The following is a 21,951-nucleotide window of genomic DNA, read 5'->3' as shown; positions in this document are numbered from 1 at the left end:
ACTCTGCTGCCACCTGCTGGCCACTTTTTGTAATGACTGCCGTTGACTTCTTCGGGTCAGAGGCTGCGTCAAAGCCTTCTCTATGCGCTAGCATAAAACAAAACATAGAAATCCGTTTTTGGGAGCATTGCAATATTTAAAAAGGAATGTTTTTGTACATTTTTGGGAGCAAATGAGTTCATCGATGATCAAAACGTGATTGATGAATTTAATAAGCGCTTAGTTGTTGATTTACTGAAGCACAACCATCCGATTGCATCCATGGCCTAGTGAGTGACGTGAGGAGCTGAAGTCGATTCGGCCGCTTAGGCCACGTGTGAGCTTCCAAACGTCAGTAGTGATCTACAGCAGCTCCCTGTGAGTATTCTCTTTTTCTAATTGAGCATAAGAGTAGAGCCCAAGCCAAGGCTGACTTCAACGCCCATTTGGGGTCGCTACCTTTCATGCAGAAAACCCCAAGAAGAAATGAGCGCCGCCTTCAGTCAAATTTGCAAATTTGAGATGAAATTTAAAAAAAAACAAAAAAAAAATTCGGCCCTGATCCGTAACACACGTTGTGAGTCTTCAGATTGTCTGGCAAGACAAATTGCAAGGACTGGACGCCCTCCATGGTGTTTTGGAGGCTGAAGTGTTTGTTGTCCAAACAAATGGAACCCTGGTCCTGCCGCTTGCACGGTCGGGCTGCCGGACGCTCCTTTTGTAAACACTCGACATTTGCACGGGATTCATCATCATTTCCTCAAAGGGAAGAAAATCAAATGAGTTGAAACAGCGGCGTCGAAAATGCCGTTAAAAAAAGTCAACGTGACGGCTGAAGACGTCCAAGATCCGATTGAACTTGGCCGGAAGTCAATTGGAAAATCACGAGCTTCCAAATTGGATGCTCACGCAAAGCAATCGACGTGCCAAAGTCATTGAAGCTTGACGAGCTCAAAACACTTTTCAAAATGTCAGAGAAGAATTTAATCATGTTCTGACATTAAGAAGGTCTTAATGAACCCTCCTGTTATGTTGTGGGTCAAAATGACCCACTTCTGAGTTAAAGAAAAAATGTTAGCTTTTCGCTCTCGAACTTGGCACCCGCGAAAAATGACAAATAATTCATTTTGACACGTTTGTATTGAAAACAGTTCAGATGTTTTTGAAACATTAAACACTCTAAAAACAGTTGGGTCAAAAGTAACCCAATTTTGGATCAGAAAACGACCGGTCCATTTTTTTACCCATAGTTGGGTTATTTTTGACCCAACGTTTTTTTAGACTGTACCGGGTCAAAATGACCCAACACGTTTTTTTTTGCTATGAAACAATTTGTTAGTCTGTTGATGTGAAGTTTGATGTGCAGTGAAAATGGTTCATAATAAGCTATTAAAAAAAAAAGAAAGAAAAGGAAAACAAGTATTTTGGGTTGGTTTTGGAATGTTGAATATTCCGGGTCAATTTGACCCATTTTAAAGTTAACGGGCTGCAAATAGTAGCATTTCATGATGAAACTTGTTACAAATGGTTGGTTTCAAATATTTGCAGTGGAAGTGCTTTATGGATGCATTTTTCTCATTAACACCCCCCGGGTCAAATTGACCCGGGGACATTAGTTACTGTTTCTGAGGAACTCACCTAGCAGGAGGGTAAAATGTGGATGCTTCGACTCTTGATGCAAATATTTGCCTTGGCTCCAAGTTGCCGGTTGCATTGCTGCGCGAGGTGTGTCCTCTTTTGGCAGCTTTGCAACTTTTGGCGGCGCACGCAAATGCTGCCAGCTTCACATTTGCATCCCGCGCACACACATCGACTCCGAGGACCAATTGGAATTGGATTGCTTTGCAAAAACAAATGTTTGACTTGCTCTTAATGTATTTAATAAAAACTAGGGCCCGACCGGTATGCTTTTTTTTGAGGCCGACACCGATTTTTGGCAGACTTAAAATACCCATTACCGATTACTTAAAAACTATATATATATATATAATGCATAAAATCCTCCCTTGCTATTAGCATTAGAGCTAGGCTAGCGATGTTTTAAAAACGAAGCATGTTTTGTGTTTAATTATACAGTGGATGTAATTCTTAGCGTTGTGTGTTTAGTTTTGCAGTTAACTCCGATTGAGGTGTCATTAAACATCTTAAAGGACATTTAGGGACAACAGAATAACAGACGCTACACACTTGCTAGTTGCTAATGCTACGCCAGCAAAATGGTGCATTCAGGGTACTTTCACAGTGTCGGAAACTTATTTTCTTCAACGATAACATTTTAAGGGGAAAATAATCGTCCATTTGGCCCAATTGGCCGATTGTTTTGGCCGATGACAATAATCGGCGGACGATTAGTCGGTCGGGCCCTAATAAAAACATAGCAACATTCAATTCATCAACTTAGGCATCAGTTTTGAATGCATGACATCATCAATGCTAGTTTGTATGTTGATTCACATCAAGTGTTAGCATGAAGCTAGACGACGACTCATTGGCCAAATTGCTGCTTGTTGAACAAAACACTTTTTTTTTTTTTGTAATTCATGTTTTGGGGGTTTGCTGCTTTTTTTTGTGGTACTTTTTTTTTTGCTGACTTTTTTTCCATTAGACAGAACAAAAGGAGGAAGTGTTGTAATGTGCTGTCATATGAGAGCAGGATGAAGGAGGCGGAGCCGCGAGCAGGTCACACACGCACACGCACACACACACACACACACACGCACACACACGCACACACACACACACACTCGCGCGCACACACACGGACTGTTGGCGGGCGCACTCAATGGAGTTCAGTCGTGCAGTCGTCTCGTAGCGCGAGCACATTGAACACATCACGGGTGAGTGAAGCTTTTGTTTGTTTTGCACGTTGCTTGTTGGTGTGAAAGGTTGCTCGGCTTTTGTGCGTGTATGTGAAGGACGCGATCCGGGATCCGTTTGGAATGCGGCCTCCTCGTCAAGTATGTGCTTGCGACAACCTGAAAAAGATCTCGTCTCAAGTCTTGAATGTCCCGAGTCTCGTACGCTCGAGTCTCTTGTGGACTGGATTCTCAGCTTTTGGTACGCCTTCGACTTCAGTTCTTCAAGTCCACATCTTGGACATCTCATGGACTTTGTCTTGAGTCTCTCGTGGACTTGGGTCTCAGGTTTCACACACACTTTGGTCTCGGTGTGTCCACTTCTTTGTCTATGATGTCTTCAATGTGTCATGCACGACATGTTGAGTTTGTCAAGGACTGGACTGAACATCTCACCACGTCTCGAACTCGGGTTTCGCGTTTGTCCTGACGGGAGGCTTTTGAAGACGTCTCCGTGTTAGCAGTTCCTTGAGCCAGCAAAGTTGCTCGACAACGTTTATCAAGCATGAAGGAGTTGCCGTTCAATTCCGCACTTTTCTTCCTTCCTCCTCCACAAAAAAGGCGTCCAAGTGGCACGATTCAAACCACGTTTTTCATGACGTCATGAGCACAAGCCTGCGCCTTGCACCCGTTTCTTGTATTTTCAAGATCCTGTCCAAAGTCAAGACTATAAAAAAAAAGGTCACTTTTAACTGCCTGAAAGAATTAAACAGTTGCAAAAGTGGTTTAAACAAAGTCACACTTGATTTGTACGTTGTGTAACGTTTCGCTGCAGCTGAGGCCCGCTGCCAGGGACAATTCAGGGAGGTGCGTGCGTGCGTGCGTGTGCGCGCGCGCGCTCCACAGCAGGAAGTGGCCGATGTTGTCATGGCGGAGAGGCCTCAAGTTGAAACCTTTGAGTGAAAAGGAAAAAAACACGTCAACGGACACAAAAATGTGGATTTACAGGTTTTGTGGCTGGCGACTTTGAGGGGTCGCCGGAAGGTCACTTGCTCCCGACGGCCAATCAGAGGTGAGTTTGCTCGCCGAGCCTCACATTGGCTGCCAGAGGATGTTTGATTATTATTATTATTATAGTGTCCCATCAGCTCAATCATTCACTGCCATTGACAAGTATACATACATATATATTAGGGTGACCAGACGTTTGACGCGTTTTGGCCGTTTTTGAACCTGGCGGATTTCGCTGACCTCGTTGTTTTGTCCCAATATTAACCAGAATGCCACATTTAGTCACTGGGTTTGCATAGAACATATTATTGTCAACAACAAAAAATGGGTTGACTTCCCCTTTAACGCATTCACTGGCAGCCATTTTCACTGAAGCTATCCCCTTCGCTCCCGGCTGTTCTACTGGATTTTGACTGATTTTGCAAGGCCCACAGAATATTCTGTTCTTTTGCTAGAACAACACTCAGGGGAAAAGAAGTATGGTTGTATCTGTTTCTGTTTTGCAGCCATTAGCATTAGCATATAGCTAAGTTTTATCATTATTCACAAATCTGTTTAGAATTGTGAGTAATTGAGCTTTTTTCAACATGGCCCTTATACTCTGCTGCCACCCGCTGGCTGTTTTTGTAATTACTACCTTTGCGTCAAACATTCTTTGCAGTTCAGAGTTTACATCAAAGCCTTCTGCATGCTCTAGCACCGAGGTGGGCCTCGAGGGCCGGAGTCCTGCAGGTTTTGCATGTTGCCCTTCTCCAACACAGCTGATGTATCATCAGCTCATCAACATAAGCCTGATAACGATCCAGCTTGTGTTGGAAGAGAGAAACCTCTAAAACCTGCAGGACTCAGATTGCCTGCCTCTGCTCTAGCATATTTTTTATTGAATTTTTTTTAAACGTATAAATACGTCTTTGGGACATTTCAAACGTTTTTGGGAGCAAATGAGTTTAAAATGTCCAAAAGCTGCAATTTGTCTTCCTCTTGCGTCAGATGACGGACCAGGACAGCAGCTCGTCGGCCTCCCACACGGAGGAGGAGGACGAGGAGCGGCAGGAGATGGAGGAGGAGCCCGGGATGGGCACGACGGCGCCGCCGCCGCCGCCGGCCGCCGCCAGCCTCTCGTGCCTGTCGTCCACGCTACGCGCCGTCATCCGCATCAAGCACAAGTACCAGGCCCTGAAGAAGCGGCGGCAGGAGATGGCGCAGCTGATGGGGGGCGTCCCCGGGGCGCCCACCCGCACCAGCCCCAAGATCTTCACCTTCGACGGCGTCCCCGCGCTGGCGGCCGCCACCTCGCCGCCCCGCAAGAAGAGGAAGAAGAGGCGGGTGCTGTACCCCAACAGGAGGCGGCGGAAAGCACCCGGACACCAGCACAGCCCGGCTGAGTTTTGTCTCTACCTGCTCAGCGCCATCCTCTTTGTGCAGGTGAGCGAGCGCACGCCGCCTTCAAAAACACAAACTCCACGTCGATCTGACGATGACAACTTCAAAGGCGGCCATCATTGCACAGATACGCACACACGCTACACTGGCGTTGGAGCAGGGAAACATCCAAAACCTGCAGGACTCCGGCCCTCGAGGACCGAGTCTGCCCACGACAAAACACTCACGACACAAACTGCGATCAGAGGTGGCGAATCCGGGTCCAGAAAGCACAGTTTGGCTAGCTAGCTAATGAGCACCCGTGGCGCTAGCTAGGGAATTCGCTAGCTAGCACCTGGGGCTAAAACCAAACTGTGCTTTCTGGACCCGGATTTGCCACCTCTGACTGCAAAACAGACTCACGACGCTAAAGCTGTCAAAATGAATCGACACGTCATCAGTTGTCAAATTCATTTGAAAATGTCAACTCGTCCAAGATTGTTGAGATGCTGATTTGTCGACAGTAATTGTTGCTAGTGTGCAAGATGTCTTCAGCGGCAGTCATTTGCTGTGCGTCAGGTGTACAACGCCATCGAGAACCTGGACGACCACGTGATCCGCTACGACCTGGAGGGCCTGGAGAAGACTCTGCGCAGGGAGGTGTTTGGCCAGCAGGGGGCGGTGGAGGCGCTGATGTGGCACCTGAAGGACTTCCTGTCCACGTACGTGCACAACAGGCCCCTGGTGGTGTCCCTGCACGGGCCCAGCGGCGTGGGCAAGAGCCACCTGGGCCGTCTCCTGGCCGGACACTTCCGCTCGGTGGTGGGCGAGCCCCTGGTGCTCCAGTACTTTGTGCTGCACCACTGCCCCCTGGAGGCCGAGGCCCCGCGCTGCGCCCAGCGGCTGCTGTCGCTGGTCTCCGAGGCGGTGGAGCTGGGCGAGCGCGAGGAGAAGATCCCGCTTTTCGTGTTGGACGAGGCCGAGCACATGCACGGCCAGATCCTGGACGCCCTGCAGGGCCTGCTGGGCTCGGCCCAGGCCAAGCACTTCCTCAACGCCGTCTACGTCATCCTCAGCAACCTGGGACACCAGCACATCACCAAGCACCTGCTGCACAACGCCTCCGCCCACGCCATCGGCGGCGCCGCCGGCCACGCCCACCTGGCGCGGGATCTGACGCCCGTGCTGCGCCGCCACCTGGAGGAGCGCCACCCGCTCTGGGCCGAGGTGATCGTGGTGCCGCTGGGCCTCCTGGAGAGGAGTCACGTGATGCAGTGCTTTTTGGACGAGATGAGCCGAGAGGGCTTCTACCCGGACCGCGCCCACATGGAGCAGCTGGCGGCCGAGATCCAGTACTATCCCGCCGTGGGGGGCGGGGAGTATTCTGTCACCGGGTGCAAGCAGGTGGTGGCCAAGGTCAATTTGCTGTGAGGGGACAGGACGGTGCAAGACAAAGGGAGGGACACAAGAGGGCAGCAGGGGACAGAATGGGATAGCGTGTGAAGGTACAGGACAGGATGGGAGAGGACAAATTATGCAGGATGGGATGGGACAGAATGGAACAGGACAGAGGACGATGGGGTGGAAGGGCGAAGGATGGGACAAGCCTATAAAGGGACAGGACAGCACAGATAAGGCGGCATGGAACAGGACAGGAAAGGAAGGGGACAGGACGGGATGAGACGAGAGGATAGGGCTGAGCAAGATGAAAGAGGATGGGAGAAAGCAGCGCGGGGTAGGACAGGACAGGACAGGACAGAAGCGCTTGCTTGATCTCCAACAAGTTCTTTGCTGCTTCACCACAAACATCTGAAGTCGGCTACAAGCGTCACGAAGAATCGTTTTTGGGGGGGAAATCTCAAAACGGAGCAGAAGGAGCGTACAAGGACACGCACGGCGCACTTCCTTCCGATTGTCATTCATCAGCATGATTTGAAATCAAAGTGAAGGACAACCAGGAAGTTGGAAGGAGGCTACGTCGCTAGGCTACGTCGCTAGGCTACGTCGCTAGGCTACGTCGCTAGGCTACGTTAGCAGCTAGCTCAGCGGCGAGTTCGGATTTCTTTCTATTCACATTCAAAGTAACACTTTAGAAAATCCTTTTGTGGCATGAAACACGTTTTAAAGAACCTGGTGTTGTAAAATGATTTGACATTCAGACATTGTTTCAAAAAAATCATCCATTTGAGAAAATGACCCTTAAAAGATCGCTCTAATGTTGTTGTATTAATTTACTTACAATGACAATAAAGACATTCTGATCAAGAAGATGAAATCAAGAAATTCCGACAGGCAAAGATGATTTCATTGGGATTTCTTTTCTTTTAAATGATCTCAAGAAATTCATCTTTTTTCCACAAAAGTCACCGACGAAGAACGTTTGCAATGACGGACGTTCAAAATGAGGAGCACAACGTTGCTTTGGAATATATTTAATAATAGAATTGCCCTAGTTGACATGGAAAAACGAGGCCGACGTGACAATGATGACGACAAGACAAAACAAAAAAACAAGCGTTTTTTTTAGGGTTTTTTTAAGGGCCCACAAGGACCGTGAAAAATGTTTTGTTTTTGGTGCGGAACGTGGACGTCGTTTGAGTCGATGAAAACAATCCGGTAGAAAAGCACACGAGGCTCAATCGAAGATTTCGCTGCATTGTTTTCACTTTGTCCTACGTCTGGTCGTCACGGCAACCCTCCACAGGAAGTGACATAACTTAACACATACACACACACACGATCTGTAAAAGTCCTCAACACAAAATAATCATCATCATCTCCACGGTCAACATGCTCGCGTGTGATTGGTGGGTTGTGTGGGGGGGGAGGAGCTACGTGATGGCGCTCTTTTCTTCTTCTTCTTCTTCTTTACGCCTCCAGTTCAAAGCCCATGCCCACCTTGTGACCGCCGGCGTTGAAGTTCTTTCCATCGATGAGCGCCGACAGCGTGACCTTGACGCCTGCGAGGGCAGAGGGTCGTGTTAGCCGCGAGCTAGGCTAACGCACGGCGCCGCTGATGACCAAGCGACGACGGGAAAAAGAAAATCAAAACAAGTTCAAGTAGGTCGATGGTCTCTTTTTGAAAAATCACAAAAGTGGGCATTGAATAAGGGTGTGCAGACTTTTCCTATCGAGTGTGCGTCGTGTACTCGCCTGGTCGCAGGCTCTGAGTGTATCCAACGCCGATGAGACTTGCGTTGTTGACTTTGGCCTGCGCGAGTCAGAACAAGGTCAGAACGACAAGACCGGGATGCGCGGGCGGGGCCGCGTGGTGTCGACTTACGGACACGGACGTGTCGGCGTCCACTTTGTACTTGGCGGCGATGCCGAAGCGAGTGTTGTTGCTGCCGGCGGTCCAGGCCAAAGTGACGGCCGTTTCCAGGGTCTCGTTGACCTTCTGGTAGATGGAGCCGCCGAACTCGGTGCCGTCGTTGCTGAGACATTTACGGGGAGAACAAAACGGCAAATGAGTCCCTTGCAAGGAGGACAAAGAAAGGACAAAATATGAAAGTCAAAAAGAATATATATAGTATATCATTTATATAGAAAAAAAAAGTAAATACAAAATAAAAACACAATTAAAAATGACCAAGACACGCTTCGACCCGCCTCTTATTTGAATGACGCGTTTCATGCTGACAAATCAATTAATATGAGAGCGTTTTTATTTACTGATTGATATATTTGCATTATTTAATTATATTTATATATATTTTTTTTTATTTACTTTGATTTGATTATTGAATTCTATTTTTTCCCACATTTATTTTTATATTTACTTTCATTTTTTGAATCATGTTTATTTTTTACTTTTATTTATGTATACTTTTTTTTTTTTACCATTTATATATATTTTTAATGTAATTTTTGAATTCTATATTTATATCCGTTTAATTTTGGCAGTTTTGGTTGACGCTGACTCAAATGAGCTCTCGTGCATGACGGCAGTTGGAACGCCAAAGTGGAACGCCTCTGTTGAGTCATGCAATGATGTCATAACCCCCCCCCCCCCCCGCCCCACAAGGTCACGCGTGGGCCAACTCACACGTTGGTGTGCAGCTGGAAGTCTCCGGCTTTGTATCCCAGAGCAAAATTGTTCTGCGCCAGTTTGGACTTGGCGGTGTCGAAGGCCATCTGGTATGCGGCCAGCCAGCCTTCGTAGCCCAGCACGGCGGCGGCGTGGACCACCGGGCCCTCGAAGTCCACGTCGCAGCCCAGGTTGACGTAGTCGCGCTTGTAGCCCGTCTTCAGTTTGCCGCTCTTCTTGCTGGAACACAAGACCACGCCCACTTTTGCACACGCCGCCACTGCCGCAGCAAAACAAAGCCGACGTGCTCTCACCCCGTGTTTGGGACAAAAGACGTGTCCAACGCCACCTTCAGGCCTTGAGTCAGCTGCGGGCAAACACAATCGTGGCGACACCTTTATCTCAGCGCACACGCACGCACGCACAATGGCGGCGGCGCAGGCACAAACCTGGTCCTCCAGCGTGACCTCGGTAGCCAGCGTGTTGTCCGTGTTCCACTTCTGGTTGACGCTCAGGCCCAACTCCTTCATCTTGTATTTGGTCTCCAGGCTGCCCGACGCTTTGCCCGAGTCCGTGTTGCTCGACCCGGACGTGTTGAACTCCTGCGCGCGCGCACACACAACATGAACACGTCACATTGCTGGCGCTCTTAAGCAATTTGGCGGCGACGATATTGCGTCACGCAAAGCTGATATGAAAGGAAATGTGCATATTTTCACATGACAGACAATTTACAAAAATGACAAAACTTTGCAAATATCCTTGGGTAGAAATGAATTACATTTAATCATGCATTAAATACATTCACTTTTTCACAACTACGCGACCCTTGTGAGGACGAGCGGTTAAGAAAATGGACGGACGGATGGATTTTCTCACAAATACAAAATCATCAACATTGCAAATAAGTCATTTAAAAAAAAATCTTTGAACTGGTCATTTATGTAAAAAAAATAAAAATCACATCAATGATGCTTAATTAGAATATTATATTTTATTTATCAGGGTTTCAAGGCCTGTGATTATTTATTCGAGGTGAGGCAACCAAAAAAAATAAAACAAAATGGAGGCCACAATGAGATGAAAAACAAAATAAGATGAGTAAATATGATGGAAAAAGGAAAAAGAAAAATTCATTGTAACAAGTGATAGGACGATGAAGATGATGATGATGATGATGATGAAGGTCTCACGGCTGTCTTACCATCTACGCCACGTGTCCATGATGGTCAAGGAGGGGGTGGAGTCAAGGAGGGGGGGGGGAGTCAAAGGGTATAGGGACAGAGAGCAGATAGACCCTCAAACACTCGTTACCATGCATGTTTGTGGGCGGAGTCACAAACCAAGAGGGGAGGGGGTTGGGGGGGGTTAGGATGCTCACCACGCCGCTTTGAGATTTGGTCTTCAGGTCCAACTTCACCAGCCCAAAGCCTGGAAGAAGGGACAAAATTAGCACAGGGAAAGAAATGCATTTATTAACTCAGAAGTCGTTAGCAGCTAGCTTGAACAATGCGCTAACGTTGACATCGTCGGTACCGTTCATCGGAAATAATATCGGAAGTAAAGTTTCGTCAGGAGCAGGTTTACAATAGTTTGGGATTTTATTTCAGTTTTAATGGCATCTTTGTTAGGTTTTATTTTTTCAAAAGTAATTTAGTAGCAAGGTTTTAGTTGAGCTTTCACTGTCAGTTAATCAGGAGTAAAAAATTGTCACATCGATGTCGTGATCCAAATTAGTCAGATGTAAGAATGTGCGAGTTAACTCCAGAAATAATATTGCGTCACGGTGACTTAGTCGGTAAAGTTAGTCAGGAGTTGTGATTTCACCTTGACATGTTCGAGTTAGTTGCGAGTAAAATGAGTCAAAGTGACATCTGGTCAGTAGAGTTAGTTGGGAGTACATTTGCATCAGGTTGATGGATTTATTACAACAACACAGTCGGTAGAGTTAGTCAGTAGTAACAATTTAACACATGGTCGTCGGTAGAGTTAGTTGGGAGTTAAACTTTGCCAACAAGGAGAGTTAATATCAAGGGTAGTAACACTGATGTAGCCAGGAGAGTTAGTCGGGCAATGTGTCGACATTTGACTTAATACTTGACTTAAACATTGTAATCCCGCACGTTCAGACAAGTCAAGGAATTGACTCGAACATTGAACGCGATTGACTCACCGTAGCCTTTGCTAAAGATGTCCTTGGCAGCTTTGCCCAGGTCGGCGTAGGAAGGCGGCACAGCCATGATGCTGCAACGCAAAAGACAACCAAGACGTCTTCAAGCGCACATCATCTGCATCCGTCAAATACAGGCCAGGCGGGCAAACAGAAAAAAAAAGGATTCCGCGCTAATCCCGCACTTTGAACAAATGGTCGATGCAGCATCTTTACTGATGGACAAAGGACACAAAGGGACAAAAGGTGTGGGGGTGACAGCCGGGCTCCACTCGACAAGCTAACCCGCCGACGAGCTTCCATTAGATGATGTAAAAAATAAAAAAAAAATCTAAATCAAATCGGCCCTGCAGTCTCAACGGGATGCCAAATGATTCCGAAGAGAGGCGTCTAAACCCGGGATTACACGATGCATGCGAGGCATCGAGCCATCATTACATAATGCCAGCCCAGCTACCGTTAGCTAAATCCCTTTCCGCGCTAGCCGAGCGGCTAACCTTGGACAAGAAACGTGATCAAAGTGACGACAAATGTCCAGCGCGTGTGATGGGCTGACGCGAAGGCGCCAAAAGGTGCGCGCGGACGCCGCTCACCGGTCCGAACGGGCGTCAGCGGAGCCGGCAAAGTCCTGGTCGTCCCGGTGGTCGTCCTGGTGGCGAGAGTGAGGAGGCTGAGCGGATTGACAGCTAGCTTGCTTTTACGCCGGGACGGGGGCAGGATGAAGGAGACGCACTGCGCATGCGCCCTGGCCACAAGCAGCAACTGCAGGGCCGACACATCAATTGCCTTATTTGCGTTTATTACACGCGTCGCCGGACAGCAGAGAAAAACTCTCTCGTGCCAAAACAAATATTTAAGTTGAAAATAAATGAGCCAAATGGCTTGCTATTCTGTATGAAACAATTGAGCGGTAAATATGAAATGTTTGCATACATTGCAATTTAGTGTCAAATTTGTTGTGTTCAGTTTTGGGGAAACATTTGATGAAACTACAGATAAGAGACATTAAAATAATAAACAAAGCGGGTTATTTCACAAAGTCTTACAAGAACACATTACAAGCCTTCAGTTTGTATTGGCCTTTTTTTCTTCTTTTTTAAAAGGAAAGTATCATTTAAGTGGGTTAAGTAACTTAAAAACACTTTTGGGAGCTAAACTATGAAATAGCCTTAGTAATGAGTTCTGTAGCTTGAAGGATTTAAAATTAAAAGTAAAATAATTTAGTTTAACTACAATTTTAAAAAAAAAAATCATCTAAAATTGTATTTTCTTTGTTTTCTTTCTTGTTTGTTTATGAATACAGTATTGTACATTTGTCAAAATCGTTTCCCTTTTTTGGTCAATGAATTTTCTGGAGTTGTGTGATCAGGTTGAATTATTAATTGCAATTTCTCCCCTTTCTTGCATGTTCATACAACTTGTGTTTTGTTTGTGATATATTGCAAGAATGACCGAAAGAAAGTAAACAAAAAAACATGACGTAGACACATTGCGCATGCGTCATATCCAAAATCACAAACAAAGAGCAATTGTCACAAGCCGAGAGAGAAATCGCCTCAAGCCAAATGCGCCAGTCAAACGTTTCTGGAAATACGTCACCGGAAGTATACACAAACAGCCAGTTGTGAGACAAGAGCGAAGTCCTCACTGAAAGCAAAGCAAAGTATGCCAGCTACTAAGTAGCTAGTTTTAATTCAGAGAGCGACAGGTTCACTTAAAAATGTGTTAATATTGCGGTTGTCGTTTTGAAAGCTGTTTTGAATTCCTTGATACACGAGCGGGACAAAACTACTTCTTACGAGCTTTATCCATCCAGTGTAGTTATGCTCATTTTAATTTCATGGTTAGTGGTACTGTTTTGTGTTGCGTTCACGTCCCTGTGCAGGTCCACCTTAAATCTTGGTGGCCGCATTTTAAAAAAGCGGTGGGGGTATGCACGGTCCCGCCCCGCCCCGCCCCGCAGGAAAGTGTGACTCAACGTTTACCACCGAACAGACACAGCACAGGAAAACTTTTGCCTGTCAAAAGTCCTCAGCCAGGCTGAAAGAGAGACGAGAGCGAAGTGAAGTCCCAAGTCCAATGGTCAGAGGCGCACGTCGCACTTTGGACCGCGCCCGGTGCACGAACCTGCAGCGGGGCCGCAGGAGCTTTCATCCCGCACAGCGCCGTAACTGAGCACGCAGTGAGGCCGGGGGAGCCACCGAGCGCAGTCATGTCGGGACAGCCGAGCTTCGTCAACCCCTTCCGCAGCAGGACGCACAGCCTGGCCGCCGCCGCCGCCCCTGCAGGCAAAGCCAAGCTGACCCACCCGGGCAAGGCCATCCTGGCAGGTAACAGTTCACCTGTGCAATGTGCCTGCTTCAGCCAAGCCCAGTTTGCACGTCACCACAAAGTTCTCAACGGCGTGCCAAAACTATCTGTCAAAACAAGACGTGCAAACAAAACTGCAGCCGCGACATGCTAATATAGTAAACTGGACTTTAATTTTCTTCCGTGACCAAGCGCGCAATTTCGTCGTCCAGCCAATCAATTTCTTTAAGAGTAGGCGTGCAGTCATCGTTTAAAACGACTTTTATTTGCGTCGGGGACAAACCGTATATGAAAATAGTTCAAAACCATACCGTGTCATCATTCTTTAAAGTCGATGCTTTATAAGAATGCTTATTTTTCATTTGTGTGGCCAAAGATCCAAGCAATATTAAATAGCAACAATTAAATATGGAAGCATATGTTGTGTATCCTCCATGCCACCAGGTGGCGATGATGGACAATGAGGTACGTCAGACAGACCTTGGAGGAAATACAAAAATTCACCTCGACGATTCCTAATATTTTTCCTCAAAAATTTCACCAAACATAAAAGTTCTGGTATATATGTTAATGTCACAATAATTCAATCTTATATGACATTTTGACAAAAATATGTTTTCTATAGTGATAATAATGATTTACGTTTTCGAATATGGTGAATATTTGACATGAACGAGTTTCTTCGAGCAGTCGGTTCAATCATTACTACGGTGTTTTCACATCGTGAACACTTGCAAAAAAAACAGAAAGTCCAAAAGTTCTTCTTACTTCTTGCGCATGTTGACTCAATGACCTTTGCACTGTGTGTTCAGAGGCCCCCAACATGCGCGCGCACACTCACTGACAAAGCACAATACAAACTTGCTGGCGCAGTGGGCCTTCGTTTTTGTAGCAGCAGGCCTTCGTTTTTGTAGCAGCAGGCCTTCGTTTTTGTAGCAGCAGGCGTGTCTTGGTGGGATTCCAAGCGGCGTTGAGGCCCAAAAACCAAGTTAACAAGTTTGACTTTGAAAGACAGCTAGACAAAAGTCCAAATGGTCACTTTCAACCAAAATGGCAAACGTCTTGTCACTCTTGAGTCTTTTCAGGCACGGCTTCTGGAGACTTTTTTGTGGGTCTACTTATGAGAGGCATGTCTAGTCTAGTGTTAGCTCAAACTGGCTTTGGGGGATACATTTTCAAAACATTCAGCTAAAAATCAACAACTTGACACTAAAGCGGCAGCTTTAAACCAAAATGGCAGACTTTGCGTGCGTTTTCAAGCGTGGCTTCTTCAGATTTTTTTGTGGGTCTACTCATAACAGACATTTCTTCCAAATTTCATATTGTTAGTGCAAACTGGCTTGAGGGCTGAATTTCTTTCTTTCTTTGACATTCCTGGCCCACTTTTAAGGTAAACTGCATGAAGTCCAGAATGGGATCGTGTGGGCGTGTCCATCTTTGGTTTGTACTAGTAGGCCAAAAGTGTCACTAGTAGTAGAAAAAAAACGTGACGAGAAAGACACATTTGAGCGGAACAAGTTGTGTTTGTTGCGTGTGCAACAACTACTGAATGTTGTTGAGTGTGCAAGCTCCGCCCTGATGTGAAGTGGCGCCAGGGGGCGTGTCTTCAGGCCACCACGCTGCCTCCTGCGCAGCCAATCAGCTGATTTGCCATCCACCGGCATAGGCAGCAAGTTAAGGTGGAACGGACGAGTTGAAATGTTAAAAGTCAGTCGGGAATCGTCAGTCAGTGCGGCCATTGTGACAAAACGGACAAGTTGGGGATGATCCCGCCCACCATCTCGTGGCTTTTCAAGTCCGGCCACATTTTGCAATCCAACCATTCAAGCCTACAAATGTTCACAAAGTCCAGCCTACTGTTGCAAACATGCCTTCACTATGACATCCACAAATGAAGGGTGGATTTAAAAAAAGAAATAAAAAAATTTAGGCTGATGGCGATTCCAATATTGGCAAAACGTCGTATCTCCAAAACCAGTAACGTTGCATCATCACAGCAAACAAAAACATTTCAACACTTTAAATTGCTCAATAATTCATAAAAATGGCGTCCACTCGTAAAGTATAGATTTTGGGGAAAGAATATGACATTTGCCAAATTGTCACTTAAGAGGTTTCGGCCTAACGCCAGCCAAATATTTTTGGGGTATCTTTAATATTTACAACATTAAAGATACAAATTACTGGCATAACATTTTGTTGTTGTTTTGTTTTACAATACTTTGTATTATTGTATTTGTTCAACTTTGCAAGTGAGAGAGAAAAACTTTTTGTTGGTGGAGTCCTGTTTGTGTATCATTATTTTTGTCTTATGTTGGAATGTGTCGTGTGTTCCACATTTTCACAACCAAATTCTCAAATTGATGAGATTTAAAACAAACAAACATATTTAGTTTCTTCTTCCGCATTTGCAGATTGATTGAAGCCTTGCAAATGTTGACAAGATTTAGTTTGCTATGCGCATTCACTCAACCCTTCTTTCTTGAAAAAGAAAATATAATATGTTTTTTTTCTTCTTTCAAATTCAAGAGATAGATGATGAACAAGGAGAGAATAAGCAAGAGTCACTTTTGCTAGCTTTTGCGCCGGACGAGAATTGCAAAAACTTGGCTTTACAAATCGCGCAGTCACTCAACTCAAGTCTACTTTTTTTTATTTAAAGCGCACTTTAACAACCACTGCTGTTCTCTTGCGATGGAACCCAGGATCAGCAGATTGAGTGAAAACTGCAGAGGCCCCAGAATTGAGCCCTGTGGAGCGCCATGCCTTCCGTGAATTCATATTGCGCATATTCATGCGACCGCTTTCTTGTTTCGCTCAACATAGTAAGTCGGCACTTTTGGGCAACTATTGAATGTAAACTTCCCAATCCTTATTTTTGTTGCAGGCGGCATCGCGGGCGGGATCGAGATCTGCATCACCTTCCCCACCGAATACGTCAAGACTCAACTGCAGCTGGACGAGAAGGCCAACCCGCCCAAGTACAAAGGCATCGGTCAGCACAGCCGCGTTTTGGCGCCCGCCTTCTTCTTGCCAGGAGATGCTGAGATGTCGCTTTTTTTTTTTCTCCCGTCTTTGCGGCTCAGGCGATTGCGTCAAGCAGACGGTCAGCGGCCACGGGGTCAGGGGTCTTTACCGCGGCCTCAGCTCGCTGCTCTACGGCTCCATTCCCAAAGCCGCCGTCAGGTACAAATGGCCGTCCTTCGGTCCGACCCGCGTCGGGTCCTGCCCGGCAAGTAGTTGCGCAAATACGGCCGTGTCCAATGAAGGAAAAAATCATAGATGTATTTTTTCCCAAATGAAAACTGCTTTTCATGGGATGCCGGATGAAAAAAATAAAATAAAATACACAACACGTTGTAACAATACATCGATTATTTAAAAAAAATCACAACATTTCAGAAATTGTAATTTAAAAATACAGAAATTATTTTTAAATAGAATAATGATGATTAAAATGACAGAAATGATTACAACTAACTTAATTACAAAAAAATAATGCTAAAAAATACAAACGTCGTGATCAGATTTTATTAATGGAAACAAAAATAATGAATACAAATACATAATGATAAGAAAGACATGATGAGGAAATACACAATCGATTACAATTCAAATACAGAAATAAGGATTAAGAAGTACACAAATGTAGATTAAAATACAGAAATTATTATTTAAAACAATAGATAAATGATAAAAATGCAGGAATAATGATTAAAAAAAATGCATAAATACAGATATATTGATTAAAAAAACACAGAAATAAGGATTAAACAGAAATACTAAAAAAAAAAGAGAGAAATATAGAAATTGAAGAATGATAGAAATGTCAATTAAGGTAAATACAGAATGATAAAAAATATATAGAAGAGAAATAATGATTAAAAGTAAAGACGTGATCAAAATAAAGACAATTCTTCAAAATGATGAAATAATGACTAAAAACACATGAATAAGATGATGATGATGTTTCATAATTGAAAAAGTTTGAAATTAGTACGTTTGAGCGATTGAAGTGTTACGGCGCCATTTGCCGGCGAGCGCTGACGCCGCCGCCTCTCCCGGCAGATTTGGCGTCTTTGAGTTCCTGAGCAACAAGATGCGCGACGACAGCGGCAAGCTGGACAGCAAGCGCGGCTTCCTGTGCGGCCTCGGCGCCGGCGTGGCCGAGGCCGTCCTGGTCGTGTGTCCCATGGAGACCGTCAAGGTCAAACATCCGCCAGCGTCAGCGCCGGCGTCACGCCAGCGTCACGCTTATTTGCCGTCTGCTTTTCAGGTCAAATTCATCCACGACCAGACGTCGGCCAATCCCAAGTACAAAGGATTCTTTCATGGCGTGCGCGAGATCATCAGAACTCAAGGTGAGATCGAGGACAACAAGGTCGCACTTGAGTTAAGAGCACATCAAAAAAAATACAAATAAATACAGAAATAGGGATTTGAAAATGCAGGAATAACCAGGAACTTAACATGAACAAATACGGAAAAACTGAAATGCTAACTTTGAAAATCTACTGTGCAGCATTTTGGAAAATGACATATTTAATGATTCAAAATTTTGAAATAATGATGTACAGGAAAAAAACAATGATAAATTAAAAAACATTTTAAAAAATTCAAAACAAAATCTACAAAAAAATACGGTACTGAAATTGATATTAACAACTACAGTACATGAATAATGAGGTAGTGATTTTAAAATATATTTAGAAAATGATAAAAATATAAAAGTAATAGCTATGTAAATAATGCAAAAAACATTCATAGAAATATAGAAATACATAAATGACGATCAGAATACAGAAATGGGAAAAAAATACAGACAATAGCAAATAGAGTTGTAATAACATATACTGAAATAATTCATTACAAACAGAAAAACATAAGAACAGATATCAAGATTTAAAAAAAAAAAGTTGCACAGAAATAAGGATTTAAAGTACATAAATAGCCAAAAATGCATAAATAGTGAAAACACAGACAATATGTATTTTTTAAATGCACAAACAATTATTAAAAAAAAATTGTTATTAAAAGCAATACTGAATCTTAGAAATAATGACCTCGTTTAAAAAATAAAACAGAAATAATTGTGATATACGAAATAAAAAAATACTTCAAAGAAATAATGATTGAAATCTACACAAATATTGATTCGATTATGAACAATAATAAACAAATCCAAGACTTTTGGAACATAGAAAAAAAGCCAGCAAAACCCAAATCAAAAAGTGTGTCAAGCGGATGCGAATGGAAGCAAAGTTGCAAAAATGCGCCGCCGACTTTTTGTGGACGCTGGCAGGCCTCGGAGGGACGTACCAAGGTTTGACGGCAACCGTCCTCAAGCAAGGCTCCAACCAGGCCATCCGCTTCTACATCATGACCTCGCTCAGGAACTGGTACAAAGGTACGGAGGGCTCAGCCACATGCTGCTTCACCTTCAAGATATTAGCCACATTCATTTTGTGACCAGGCCACTCGTGAATAGCATCATTCAATGGCGTTGTGCTAAAAATAGATCCTAGCGACATCATTTCATAGAATATCCATAATTGAGCCTTTTTGACACGTTTTGCTTCAGTTCACTGAACTTTGTCAGTAGCATTAGCCCGTCTATGATGTTTTACATTGTTTGTTAGCATTAAGCTAAACTGACTTTCTGAAGGGAACATGCTTCAACCTCTTTTACAAAAAAAAAAATGGTTTAGCATCTGCAACCATTTTGTGCTCATATCTCAAAATCTTTGCTCGCAAGTCAAAGCAACGCAATCGTCTCAACCTCGGCTCTCTTCTCAAAACTTGTATCTCACCGTTATCTAATCACGTCAAGTTGATTTGTGTTTGTTGATATTTTTGTGGTCAAGGCGACAACCCAAACCAATCCATTAACCCGTTGATAACTGGAATGTTCGGCGCGGTGGCCGGCGCGTGCAGCGTGTTTGGAAACACGCCGCTGGATGTGATCAAAACCCGAATGCAGGTGGGTTCATTATTTCGTTGACACCTTTCCCAAATGTCAGCACGAAGCAACGGCGTTTCCCAACAGGGTCTGGAAGCGCACAAGTACAAAAGCACCGCGGACTGCGCCATGAAGATCATGAAGCACGAGGGGCCCAAAGCGTAAGTGTGACGATTGGCGCCAGCCGAGACTCTTGCTAGTGCTAGCTAACGTTTTGCCACCGATTCATCCAACTTTTTGTGTTTGAAAGTTGTTCAAAGCAAGTTTGATGAGCACTGCGGGATACCACAGGGTAGCGTCCTAGGGCCACTTGTGTGATTTATAAACAAATGCATGCGTAAATATTCGCTCCTAGGGCCACGGGTTTGTAACCTGCGGCTCTGGAGACACATGTGGCTCTTGAGTCCCTCTCCTGTGGCTCCCCGTGCATCTCCCACAAAAAAAAAAAAAAGAAATTCATATTTTGTTTTTACATATTTATTTGATTTTTTTTTTAGATCAAATATTCTTTAAATGAATGAATGATTCAATAAAAAATTAATAATTAGATATTCAAAAAAAAAAAAAGAAGAGGAAAAGCAGAAAATGACAATAAATTGAAATGTCCAAAAATGTCAGAGAATTGAATTTAAAAAAAAAAAAAAGGAAGAAAAAACGTTCAAAGGGGAAATATAAAATGAAATACAAAATGAATACATAAATATTCCAAAAAACGTCAGACTCCAAATGTTTAAGTTGTCAGAAAGTAAGAGGAAAGGTTGATGAAGAAGTTTTAAAATTGCCTTAAAAAAATGTCCAAAAACAAAAGAAGACATTCGGAAAATGACCATAAAATGTACACAAACTTGCCCAAAAAGTCTGAAAATGTATTACAAAAAAAGGCAGAAAGTTCAAAAGGTAACCATTAAATGTACCAAAAAGAAGAAATCCAAAAAGTCAAGATGAGAGAAGGAAATCCATCTCCATATTTTGGATGCTGCATGTTTTTTCTGTTCTGGTGCCGCTCCAATGAGTTTTGACGGTCAAAGTTTGTGCCGCGTGTCCTCGGCATTGTTGACCGTTTGACGTGCGCTTGTCCAGGTTCTACAAAGGGACCGTACCGCGTCTGGGTCGGGTGTGCTTGGACGTGGCCATCGTCTTCGTCATCTACGAGGAAGTGGTGAAGGTTCTCAACATGGTTTGGAAGACAGACTGACACCCACGGACGGACGGACGGAGGGACGGACGCTTCTCCACGGACGGACGGAGGGACGGACGCTTCTCCACGGACGGACGCTTCTCCACCGTCTTCAACCGGTTTCCGCCGGTTCTTCTCCCGTCGACCTCTGAGTGACGAGCAGAGGCGCGCAAATGAAAAGTGACGTTTGGCTTTTGTGATTGAATTGCAGGTGCTAATGATATGCATGAGAATAATTGTCGTCTGGAAACGGGCTGTAACCGGCTGACTGTTGAAATCTGGACGCGGAAAACAAGTTTCTCTTCATTCGAAGAAAGACTGTGACTCGTTTAATGACCAAGAAATGATACTTGAAGATTTTTTTAAGCCTTTTACGGATGCAACTACGTCGATTTTCTTTAGAAATGAGATATTGTGGGAAAGATTCAGCCTTGAAGTGCCTATTAGGTGTCATTGATGAGGTTTGGCTTTTTGCCTTGAAATTATTGTTTTTATTAAAGCCAAGAAATTCCACTAATCGTGCCTTCTATGCCATTCCACAGAAGCTGAGCGCGTTCAAGAGTTTCTATCCGATGAACGATATGATCTTGGTTTCCTTTTCTTTCATGATGTGCCATTTCGGCGTTTGTGTTTACATGCGTTGTACTTGCTGGTTAAGACGTTTACTTGATGACGTCAGCCAGCCCGCCTTTAAAAACGTGCCTTGATTTGTGACTTCTAGATTCCATGACACGAGCGCTCTGAAACTTTTGGGGTCCAGTTTGCTTCCCAAACACCTGCTTATAATCTTAATGCCAATTAAAGATAACTACGATGTGTTCTCTGAAGACAAAGTTGTCTATTTTTCAGAAAAAAACCTTTTTAGTGGGAAGACAAGTTGGGATAAAAAGTTAGTCATGCGAAAATCAAACTTTAATGTTTAACAAACATTTTTTTAGCACGCGCTAGTCCTCATTTGTTGATATGCACTTTTTTTTTTTAATGATACAACATAATTTATTGCAAATAATTGTGTGCACCCACAAGGATCCGGGGACCCCAGTTTGAGAACCTCTGTCATAACAAATGCTAATATTGTTCATTCCCGTGCCTTAAGTCTTGTGCTTTACTAATATACTGTGAACGCTCACAAAAATAAAAATGGTCTTTGACTGCAATAGT

The 21,951-nt window shown here is 44.3% G+C and overlaps 3 protein-coding genes across 7 annotated transcripts; 2 read left to right on the top strand and 1 right to left on the bottom strand.

The window, feature by feature from the left end:
* Positions 1-17: 17 nt before the first annotated feature.
* tor4aa (torsin family 4, member Aa) lies at positions 18-7,415 on the top strand. Of its 4 annotated transcripts, none has more exons than XM_077585370.1 (4): positions 2,745-2,816; positions 3,783-3,846; positions 4,776-5,210; positions 5,727-7,415. In XM_077585370.1, exons 3-4 carry the CDS (start codon positions 4,776-4,778, stop codon positions 6,576-6,578), a joined length of 1,287 nt encoding a protein of 428 aa, XP_077441496.1. In that variant the 5' UTR covers positions 2,745-2,816; positions 3,783-3,846; the 3' UTR covers positions 6,579-7,415. The 4 variants fall into 4 exon arrangements, with proteins under 4 accessions (XP_077441493.1, XP_077441496.1, XP_077441495.1 ...); XM_077585371.1 differs by lacking the exon at positions 2,745-2,816 and adding an exon at positions 2,853-2,936; XM_077585367.1 differs by lacking the exon at positions 3,783-3,846 and having other exon boundaries at positions 18-2,816.
* Positions 7,416-7,563: 148 nt separating this feature from the next.
* LOC144063640 (non-selective voltage-gated ion channel VDAC2) lies at positions 7,564-12,098 on the bottom strand. 2 transcript variants are annotated; one of them, XM_077585373.1, is made up of 9 exons: positions 11,938-12,098; positions 11,348-11,418; positions 10,556-10,605; positions 9,624-9,776; positions 9,489-9,541; positions 9,193-9,414; positions 8,431-8,581; positions 8,297-8,358; positions 7,564-8,107 (listed from the first exon to the last, which is right to left on the bottom strand). In XM_077585373.1, the coding sequence occupies exons 2-9, from the start codon at positions 11,412-11,414 to the stop codon at positions 8,029-8,031; spliced, it is 837 nt and encodes a 278-aa protein (XP_077441499.1). In that variant the 5' UTR covers positions 11,415-11,418; positions 11,938-12,098; the 3' UTR covers positions 7,564-8,028. The 2 variants fall into 2 exon arrangements, with proteins under 2 accessions (XP_077441499.1, XP_077441498.1); XM_077585372.1 differs by having other exon boundaries at positions 8,301-8,358.
* Positions 12,099-13,277: 1,179 nt separating this feature from the next.
* Positions 13,278-21,947, top strand: slc25a1b (slc25a1 solute carrier family 25 member 1b). The gene is made up of 9 exons (XM_077542614.1): positions 13,278-13,674; positions 16,542-16,649; positions 16,741-16,840; positions 17,723-17,861; positions 17,931-18,015; positions 18,957-19,061; positions 19,519-19,634; positions 19,701-19,774; positions 20,694-21,947. The coding sequence occupies exons 1-9, from the start codon at positions 13,557-13,559 to the stop codon at positions 20,806-20,808; spliced, it is 960 nt and encodes a 319-aa protein (XP_077398740.1). The 5' UTR covers positions 13,278-13,556; the 3' UTR covers positions 20,809-21,947.
* The last annotated feature ends 4 nt before the right edge of the window (positions 21,948-21,951 follow it).

Source organism: Vanacampus margaritifer, chromosome 14 (assembly GCF_051991255.1).
Source record: "Vanacampus margaritifer isolate UIUO_Vmar chromosome 14, RoL_Vmar_1.0, whole genome shotgun sequence".
NCBI classification, from domain to species: domain Eukaryota; kingdom Metazoa; phylum Chordata; class Actinopteri; order Syngnathiformes; family Syngnathidae; genus Vanacampus; species Vanacampus margaritifer.
Note: the sequence above shows the minus strand (reverse complement) of the source record. Positions and strands in the feature narration are given on the sequence as shown.

Excerpts from the sequence above, each read along its gene's own strand:
- slc25a1b (XM_077542614.1), top strand. The coding sequence starts at position 13,557 with ATGTCGGGACAGCCGAGCTTCGTCAACCCCTTCCGCAGCAGGACGCAC. Across the intron at positions 13,675-16,541 it reads GGGCAAGGCCATCCTGGCAG|GCGGCATCGCGGGCGGGATC; the intron begins GTAACAGTTCAC and ends TTTTTGTTGCAG. Across the intron at positions 16,841-17,722 it reads ATTCCCAAAGCCGCCGTCAG|ATTTGGCGTCTTTGAGTTCC; the intron begins GTACAAATGGCC and ends CTCTCCCGGCAG.
- LOC144063640 (XM_077585372.1), bottom strand. The coding sequence starts at position 11,414 with ATGGCTGTGCCGCCTTCCTACGCCGACCTGGGCAAAGCTGCCAAGGAC. Across the intron at positions 10,606-11,347 it reads CATCTTTAGCAAAGGCTACG|GCTTTGGGCTGGTGAAGTTG; the intron begins GTGAGTCAATCG and ends CCCTTCTTCCAG. Across the intron at positions 9,777-10,555 it reads CCAAATCTCAAAGCGGCGTG|GAGTTCAACACGTCCGGGTC; the intron begins GTGAGCATCCTA and ends GCGCGCGCGCAG.
- tor4aa (XM_077585367.1), top strand. The coding sequence starts at position 2,520 with ATGTTTTGGGGGTTTGCTGCTTTTTTTTGTGGTACTTTTTTTTTTGCT. Across the intron at positions 2,817-4,775 it reads GCACATTGAACACATCACGG|ATGACGGACCAGGACAGCAG; the intron begins GTGAGTGAAGCT and ends CTCTTGCGTCAG. Across the intron at positions 5,211-5,726 it reads GCGCCATCCTCTTTGTGCAG|GTGTACAACGCCATCGAGAA; the intron begins GTGAGCGAGCGC and ends GCTGTGCGTCAG.